Source organism: Monoraphidium neglectum (assembly GCF_000611645.1).
Source record: "Monoraphidium neglectum strain SAG 48.87 unplaced genomic scaffold scaffold02131, whole genome shotgun sequence".
In the NCBI taxonomy this organism is placed as follows: domain Eukaryota; kingdom Viridiplantae; phylum Chlorophyta; class Chlorophyceae; order Sphaeropleales; family Selenastraceae; genus Monoraphidium; species Monoraphidium neglectum.
In genome coordinates, this window is record NW_014011497.1 from 1,323 (window position 1) to 10,373 (window position 9,051).

Here is a 9,051-nt window from a genome sequence, read left to right on the forward strand (position 1 = left end):
GCCCGCCTCCCTTCCTGCGATGCCACCCCAGTGGGAGCGATTCATGGGCTTTGTGGCCGCAGGGGATGCAAAAGAGGCGTGGCTGAGCATAAGGTGCGCCGCGGGGTGTTTGGCGCTCTCCGACGGCGGCAGCTTCTCACGTGACTCACCTCTCCTTTGGCTGTCCGCCCTAAATGCGACACATCTCCACCTCACGCCCAACACCTTTGCACTTGGTGCTGATGCCAGTGCGTCCACTGGCAAGTCCTTCACATTTGTGTTGCTCGCTGCTTCGCACACCGCAGTGCGACGGTCCTCACAGTGTCACTCCCCGCAGCCGTGCTCGCGGCGGCGCTGCACGGCAGCTTGTGGGGCGGCGCGCCGCCGGAGCCCGTGGCGGTGTTGGGGGCGGCAGCTGCGGCGGGCGCGGCTGTAGCGGCCGCCACTGAGATTTGGAAGATGCTTGAGGGGTTTCAGGGCTGAGGCTTCTAAGGATTGTGGTGGCTGCCTCAAGACAGCTGTGGTGTTTGCTGGTGCATTGCTGACTGGTATGAGAAATCAATGGATTGCCGAACCCATGGGTGGCTTGCGAACTTTCCTCGCTGTTGACTGGTCTGCCTGCCCCGAGGCACTCTGTTTGCTCGTTCCTGCCTGCCGCACCGTCCTGCAGCCATCACCAACGTAGCAGAAGGGTTACCCACAACGATCAGCCACAAGCAGGAACATTGGCAGCCGCCCGCCTCAAGCCAGCGCAGGCCGCAGGCGTGCATGCCAGTGCGCCAGCAGGACACGAGAGGACTTTAACGCGTCATCGATAACAACAAGAGCGACGAGGCCAGGGGTGGAGGGGCATGTGAGGGGCAGCCGTGGGGGGGGGGGCAGTCCAAAGTAAGGGCCCTCGGGAGGCCAGGGCGAACGCCCGCCAGCGAAAGAATCATTGCCTGTCACAATACAAAAGGCCGGAATGTTCTTACAGCACACACAGCCATCCTTCCTGGCTGGATTCTTTCGGTACAAAGCTGTAAATGACCAATGCATAGCCTCACAATCCACGGTGATCACGCACATCGGGGCTTTGCACCTGTCTGCACATCTGGTGGCACCGACCTCTGCTGGCCCCCTTGGTTGATTTGAGATTTTCCATTGCCATATCACGTGTGCCCCCTTGATCCACACTCATACACTGCACTCACGTCAACGATTCACGATCTAAAAATTGTCTTCAGGGACTTCACACCCTCATAATCACGCCGCGTTCATCACGCCGCGGCTGCCGCCCAGCGGCAATGGACCCGGTGACCGGCGGGGGCTCAGCGACATGCGCCGCAGCCGCGACGTCAGCCGCTCCGGCGTGGCCAATGTGCGGCCAGAGCCCACGGCGCGCATGATAAGGTAGCCCACCCCCACCATCGCCGCGACCGCGTCGTCGGTGCCCGCAAACACCTGCCACGGCCGCCATGGCCCCGCCTTTGCCTCGCTGGATGCAACAGCCACCGCCGCGCGGCCGCGCGCGGTCGAGACGTCCAGCAGCGCTGCAGCGTCGTCACCCTCGCCTCCCTCATTCCCCTCTTCAAATATGTTGTCGGCTCCGACGCTGTTGCCGCGCATCCCGCCGTGCGCCCCGCGCTTTTGCTTCTTCTGCCCGGTCTGCAGGCTTGGGGACCGCACCAGCTCCCCAGCCCGCGCGCCCCGGACCGCGCTGCCCGGCGTCGCCGGCGCCTCCTCGCCGCGCGCCGCGGCGGCCAGCGACGGCGAGTGCTGCAGCGCGCCGAGGGAGGCCATGCGCTGCAGGCTGAGCTCTGGGGTGTCGCCAATGATGTCAGAGTCTGGGGGCGCGGCGAGGCAGGCTGCAAACTGTTTGTCGTCCTCCGTCATGTCACCGCGGGCCACATGCTGCAGCTGCGGAGCCCTGTGTGCGAGTGTCGGTGTGAGAGAGTAAGTGAAAGAGGCAAACAGGTGAAGCGTGTGTTTGCGTGTGATTGTGTGTAATCTTGGGTGCGTGTGTGTTTTCTTTGTGTATCTCTGTGTGTGTGTGTGTTTGTGCACAACAATGTGGTTGCATGTGTGTGCACATGTGCGTGCATGTTCTTGTGTTATCAGCTTAACACAGCACCCGCTGGACGCCACATCCCCGCCTCACCCAAAGGGGGTGCCATAGGCCTCAATTTTGCAGGCGAAGGCGTGGTGCACCGGCACGGCCAGGGTGGACTGCAACACCACCTCCTCCTCCATGGAGGCGCGCATCAGGTTCAGGGAGTCCAGGACTGCGACAGACACCTGGGCGTCGAGCGGGTTGGCGCAATGTTAGTGAGTTTGCCTGCGTATGCATCTGTGTACATGGGTGTGTGTGTGTGTGTGTGTGTGTGTGTGTGTGTTTGTGGCATGTGTGTGTGTGAGAGAGTGGAGACCGTGCAGCTGCCTGCTGCTGCGATTTTGTAAGGATATTTGCATGTGAATATGTCTGGCGAGGTGCAGGAGCTTTGTAAGCCTCCTGGGTCCATCAATGCTTCAAGCTGGGGTGCTCTCAGAGCGCGCCAGGGCAGTGCACGCGCTTCTTAATTCAGCCCTCATTGCCCCCCAGGGCCCCACGCGCGCGCGCCGCGCCGCCAACAGGGCCCCCTGCGCACATCGAACAGGGGCAGCGCGGCCGGCGGCTGCAGCAGCCTGAGGCCTTTCGAGAGGGTCGCCTGGCGCCCGAGGCGGCGGCCAGGCACCACGCCAAGCGTCGGCCTGCGAGTGTGGGCGTGAGTGTGCCCAGGAGGGTGCCCAAGCAAACAGTGAATGCAAAGAACGATGGACAAAACGCAGGCCGCGGCCGACACAAGGGCCACGATCAACGTTGGGCCGCCGCGAGCGACTCTGACTACCGCAACTACTGACAGGAAACAGCACCCTAGATGGCAGACCCTCCGTGATGCCCCCCCGACCAAACAAGCGGCTCCCCCATGCAAATGCCCCATGCAGCTGCCCCATGCAGCGGCAGCTATACCCCATGCATGCCGCAGGTCCTCACGCGGTTCCCAGCCCCACCGCCGCGCGGGCCTCGCCGGCAAGTGTGCCGCGCGCCAGGTTGTGCGAGCTGCCGCTCGCCGCGCGTAGCGTCGCGATTGTGCTGTGACGCGCGTCCATGCTGCGCGGCCTGCTCCGCTTGCACACGTGCAGCCCCACAGCGCAAGCCTCGAAGGACTATTGCTGTTGACGTTGGGTGGTGGTTGGGAGCGCTTGGGTGCGGATGCGGGCATGCTGCGGAGCGGTTGCGACGAGGTTCGCGGTGCGAGTCATCAATGCACAGGGAAGCTCAGGCAGCCTGCTGGGGCCCCAGGCATTGCCATCGCGCATGCAGCAAACATGCCGCGGCCCGCTTCAGGATATCCTCAGGCGGCTGTGTTTCCCCCCGCAGCGCTTCCCTCTGGCGCACGGGATAAACGCAGAGCCCGCCTCCCAGTGCACGCCTCACCACGCCCGGCGTGCCGCCTGCGACCCTATATGATATCAGATTACTTTGATGATCCACTCACGAGCCGCTCTCGGAGATCCCGGCACGTCGTTGGTGCGAGAGGGGCACAGTGAGCACTGCTATAAGAGGTGCAGTGTGTGATATTTATGCATGTGAAGTTTATTCCCACGAGCCTAATAAGTGGGGACGCCGCTGCCTAAAACAGCGACCCCTCATGAGCAGCGAGCCGGCCGTCATCGCTGGGGTTGTGACAGGTGTGGATGGAGTCCTGCTCGCAACCTGATGTGCTATTACAGTGTCTGCGCGCAGCATGCAACCATGCAGGCTGGTGATCACAGGGTCATGATCGCCACGCCCATATCCCCTGCAAGTGTGAGTATGCCTCACGGACTGCCCCCCAGGCTCCCGTCCCCGCTACACCCACGGTCCACCCCACCGGCGTCAGGGGCGGCCCGGTGCAGGTGGGCGAGTATCACGGAAAATTTACCACCGCTATCATCCTGTGCAGGGCAGCGGTGACCAGCTGCCAACTTTCCAGCTGCAAAGTATGGTACCCGAGCAGGGCATCAGCCACAACTGGTGTGCTATTATATATGCAAGGAATGACAAGGCCCTCTGCGGCGACTCATCACCACCCAAAAAGACATGGCAGTCAGCCCTGGACACGCATGTGCAACACTCTGCAACCAACCATTCAACGACCAGCAAAAGAGAGCAGTCACACAGTGTGAGCGAGGCCCAACACCTGAAACGCCTGATTGAGTTCACCGAGGCAATGCACAAAGTGCAAGAGCAAGCGATGCGCGCTGCCTAATGACAGGCGCTTTGGCTTGATGCAGAACAAGGGCTCCAAGATGCTGCACTGCAGTGCACGCTCCCAAAAGCCTCAAAGGCTTGTCGCAGCGCCCACACGCAGGCATCACATTTGTATGACAGTCACAGATGCACCGACTGCGGTGGGTGCTTTCCAGCCGCCTGCTGTGTCACTCATCGGGCGGCCAACAAGTCTGCTGTGGTGTACCTGCCTGCCGGGTCCGAAGCCGCCGGTATGCAGCTTGCAGCACCGCCAAAATGCGAACCACCTTGCGCCTAGCCTCGACAATGAGCCCTGCGCAGCTCACGCGCTGGCGGCCGGCGGCCACCCCTCCAGCCGCCGCCCCTGCTGCATGCTAGCGGTGCGCCGCAGCCCCGTCGTGAGCCGCCCGAGTGCGTGCGGCGCACGCCGGCTGAAGCCCGCAGCCCGCATTAGGAGGTAGCCCACCCCGACCATCGCTGCAACCGCATCCTGGACCCCCTCAAAGGCCTGCCACGGCGCACCGCCCGCCGCCTTCGCCGCGGCCGCGGCCGCGGCGATCGCGGCGCGGCCCTGGCGCGTCGCGACGTCCGGCCGCGCAGCGGCCGCGGCGGCGCCCTGGTCGCCCTGCGCTGCGTCGGGCTCGGCCCGCCCGTCGCTCGGGCTGAGGTCGCCGCGCCAGTCCGCCTTTTTCGCCTTCTTCTGGACCTGGACGCTCGGCGTCCGCAGCAGCTCCGCGCTCCTCGTGGCGCCGCCGCCCCTGCTCAGCGTGCCGGCCGGCTCCACCTGCGCCTCCTGCTGCCCGTGCGCCGCCTGCGCCGCCTGCGCCGCGCCGCCGCCCTGCGGCCGCAGCAGCGCGCCGAGCGAGGCCATGCGCTGCAGCGAGAACTCCGGCCCCGCCGGCGCGGCGTCGAAGTCGGGGGGCGCGGCTAGGCAGGCCGCAAACTGCTTATCACTTTCAGAGGACAGCTTGCCTTCCACAATCGAGTTGAGGGACGGCGCCCTGCGCACGGCAGCGCCACCGAGGATTGCGCCGCGGCGCCGGCTCGTCGGTTTGCGTTGGACACAGGAATCATCACCCAAAAAGGGGTTGACGTGCGCAAGAAAACACCAGAGCTTTGACAGCAAAGATTATAGAGGGCTGCAGGGGAGGGTGTCGCCCGATGCTTTGACTGTGCAGATCGCGCCCCTGGCCCCTTCGAGGGCAGGGAAGCAACGAGCTCAGCAGGAAAGGGGGGGGGGGCGGGGCTCACGCAAAGGGCGTGCCGTAGGCCTCAATCCTGCAGGCCAGCGCCTGGTGGGCCGGCACGGCCAGGGTGGACTGCATCACCACCTCCTCCTCTATTGAGGCGCGCATCAGGTTGAGCGAGTCTATCACGGCGACAGACACCTGTGCGCGTTGGGATTGGAGGGTTCTGAGGGTAAGGGAGGAAATGCTTAGGCTGTTCTGTTGTTGCCGCAACCTCATGCAAGGTGATGAACCTCGGTTGCAGTAAGCGACAGGCGGCTAGACTGATTTGTCTGTGGGCAACTTGCTTTCGCATGGAGAAAAATGGGGGGCGCGGAGGTTGTAACGGTCATTGGACGCACAGCACGTGCACGCAACAGCAGACGTGATCAGCGCGCGAGCCGCGCACGTCGAAGAGCGGCAGGGCGGCGGGCGGCTGCATGAGCCGGTAGCCCTTTGCCAGAGTGGCCGTGCGGCCGAGGCGGTGCCCCGGGACCACCCCCAGCGTCGGCCTGCATGCATGCGCAGTCAGGAGCAGGGCGGAGGGGACGACGGCTCGGTTTGGACGGGAGCATCTTTGCGCCCCGCAAGTGTGCGGAGGAGGAGTGTATGGGGCGGCGGATCCGCTGGTGGCACGGTCTGGTCAAGTGCTGAAGTTGTGCAAACCACAAACCCCGCGCCGCCCCACGCCCCGGTCACCAGCACAAAGAGTTCCAGGTACCCCCGAGGCACACTAGTTCGAAATCACGCAGCCCAGGCCGCCGGTGCCTTCGCAGACCTTGCCAAATTTCGGATGGCGTCCCTAAAACCTATTTGTGCCCCCCATCGGCCCCCCGGGCGCCCCGCCGCCGGCTCTGACTGTCGGACCCCCCCGCCGTCCGAAAGACGTGAAGATCATATCAGTCAACGCGCTGCAAAGGAGCGGGCGCACCAGCCAGCCACCAAACGGGCCTGCGCACGTGCGCGCGCCTGCACGGCAGCCCCTCCCCCTCCGAGCTCACCCCATGTCTCCGCCCATGGCGGCGCCGGGCTTGACCTCCGCCGCGCCGCGGCTGAGGGCGGCCAGACCCTTGGCTGCCCTCAGCGTGGCGACAGTGCTGGAGTGCTGCTCCATGGCCAATGGGGCGCGTCAAAAGCGGCTCTGGGAGAGGATTTGTTGCCGCTTGTCTGGCTGTTACGCTGCCAGCTGCTTGGGTGTGCTCAGGCGCCGGCCTGCAGCCGGTGTTGTCCAGCCGCAATCGGCCTGCAATGATCGGCAAGGGGGCAGTCCAGGGAGCAAAGGGGCGCGGGTGTTGGCGCGGGGGTCATGGGCTGGTGCTGTGTGCCACGCACAGTTGCTGCGTATGCGCAGGCAGCCTCCATCCCAGCTCTCGCCTCTGCTGTTGGTATCGAGCAAACCCACCACGCGCCCGCGCATCTTGGCATCGCCGCTCTGACAGCAACCACTGCTTCTTGCTGTACACAACGCCGGCATAAGGCACGCACCTGATAGCCTATATCGTGGCAAAATCTATGGATGAGATACACGCCCGGCTCGGGGCGGGCTCTCTGTGCGTGATCGGTGTCGCAAATGCTGAAGCACGATTCCGGAGGGGTTTCGTTGTGCACTACGAATGTGTCTCAGGTTCAAGAAGCACTGTATTGTACGCCAATAGTCTCCACGAATGATTACGCACTGCACTGCGGCACTGCCTCGCAGGCGGCACGCACCCACCCGCCCCTCGCGCCCACGGCGTCACTCCACCTCGCATCACGCCGCTGCATGGCTGCCGCCGTCACCACATGCTGCCGCCCAGCAAATGGCTGCCGCCTGCATGGCTGAACTCACACCACATCATAAGGGGCGACCGCCACCAGGCAGCACCAGCCCAGCACCCCAACACGCGACGGATGACCGCCGCTTGTAGCCGGCCTCATGAGCAAGCCCTCCCCAGGAGCTTGTCGCCCGGCCGATAACGTGTCAGGTTACATATCGTGCCAATGCCCTTCACAGGGGTCAGGAACGCAACTCAAACAATGGCAGCACCTGGCCGCAGCAAAGGCGGCACGTCGCGTACAGAGCGGCTGCAAGCATTGCTGTGCAACGAGCCCGCAACCACCCATAAACTCAAGCCTGGGCGCCCGGCGCAAGAGGCAATCATGATACACGCCCGACCAATAAATCAGAGCAACACACGGATGCAAGAAACCCGACAACACAGGTGTGCTCCACAGATTGGCACCACGCAGCGAACAAGTGCTGCACCAACCGGTAAGATGGAAGCATCCCGCAGCCGGCCACGGGCCTGCCAACAATCCACATGCTTGCCTGGCGTGCAGGAGGGCGAAAAGCTAGACCTTGGACTCGCCATGTGCACCCCACCATCTGGCGCCGCATGGCGAACCGTGGCCAGCGAGACGGCTGTCGGCGCCGCCGCGTTCCTGCCGCCCAGCGGCGGCGCACTGCCCGCTTGGCCCGTCACTCAAAGTTGGGCTGGAGGGTGCGGCCAGAGGCCGGGGGTGGGGAGGGGATGGGAGGGGCGATGAGGGGATTGTACGAGCGCCGGGGCCGGCAGCGGCTGCGGGAGGGTGCGGCAAGGCGGCCCCGGGACTGAAGCCAGCTGCCTGCAGCCAACTTCACGCCCCCCCCCCCTTGTCGCGATCGCCCCACCCGCGTCGAGCGCTCGCTCGCCGAAGCCCACCAAACAAACGACAACACTCCCAGCCGCCCTCCTCTGCCCGGCCTTCCGCGCACACGCCAGCGGAGTTCAAGTCCCCGCGCCGCCGCCCTAGCCCAGCCAGGTCGCACTCGCCACTAGCACACACGTGTGCATGCACGGCACCCCCAGGTGTGCGCCCCACCCCCTGCCCCCCACCTGGCCTATGCTGGCGCGCAGCCTGTTCCAGGCCTTGCCGCGTGGGTCAATCTTGCGGGGCGCCTGGATGACCACCGGGATGGGCAGATACACGTAGTGCGTGTTGACCAGGCCTGGGTTTTGGGGGGGGCGCAGCGCAGCAAGGGGCATAGCATTGATTCACAGACGATGAGTTGAGATAGATCAATTCCCGTTTGGCACGTGCTTAGCGGCGGCTGGACTGAAGGTGGTTAGGGCCAGGCACTGGCTTGTGCTGAGAGGGTTGGTTGCAGGGCGCCGAGGGGGGGATCTGACGGCGTGCGACCGTCACACTCGCCGCTGCCGCCGTCCCGTAACGCCGCACAGGATTCGAACCGGGTGGGGGCGGCGCCTGCTGAGCTGGCGTGCCCCGAGGCCGCCAGGGCTGGAGGGGGGAGGATCTCCCGGGGCCCGGCCGTGTTTGGCAGCCAGACGCGCTGCGCTGCCAATATGTTGGTACCCAAGACAAACCCCCGGGAGGATGCGGGGACCCCTCACAGATCATTGCGTTTCTGCACCGGTGCGCAACAGCGCTGAGAAGGCAAGGCGGCTTGCTGATCGGAGGGTCTGCCCCTGCTGGCGCCTCACCAACGGTGATTCCGGTGTAGCCCGCAAAGGCCGCGTGGACCGCGTTGTGCGCCAGGATCTTGCAGTAGATGCGGTCGTTGGAAGTCGTGGGGATCGACCTGGGTTCAGGTAGTATTTGTGTGTGGGCGATGAT

General features: G+C 64.6%; 3 protein-coding genes across 3 annotated transcripts; 1 reads left to right on the forward strand and 2 right to left on the reverse strand.

Annotated features, from left to right (window-relative positions):
* Nucleotides 1–284: 284 nt before the first annotated feature.
* MNEG_9971 (hypothetical protein) lies at nucleotides 285–462 on the forward strand (the record flags this gene model as incomplete). The annotated part of the gene is made up of 1 exon (XM_014041555.1): nucleotides 285–462. A coding segment is annotated over one exon (178 nt), but the record flags the coding sequence as incomplete, so codon positions are not given.
* Nucleotides 463–1,224: 762 nt separating this feature from the next.
* MNEG_9972 (hypothetical protein) lies at nucleotides 1,225–3,108 on the reverse strand (the record flags this gene model as incomplete). The annotated part of the gene is made up of 4 exons (XM_014041556.1): nucleotides 1,225–1,888; nucleotides 2,120–2,256; nucleotides 2,607–2,709; nucleotides 2,993–3,108. The coding sequence occupies 4 exons, from the start codon at nucleotides 3,106–3,108 to the stop codon at nucleotides 1,225–1,227; spliced, it is 1,020 nt and encodes a 339-aa protein (XP_013897010.1).
* Nucleotides 3,109–4,553: 1,445 nt separating this feature from the next.
* On the reverse strand, nucleotides 4,554–6,571 carry MNEG_9973 (hypothetical protein; the record flags this gene model as incomplete). Its single annotated transcript, XM_014041557.1, has 4 exons — nucleotides 4,554–5,232; nucleotides 5,483–5,619; nucleotides 5,867–5,969; nucleotides 6,459–6,571. The coding sequence occupies 4 exons, from the start codon at nucleotides 6,569–6,571 to the stop codon at nucleotides 4,554–4,556; spliced, it is 1,032 nt and encodes a 343-aa protein (XP_013897011.1).
* Nucleotides 6,572–9,051: the final 2,480 nt, after the last annotated feature.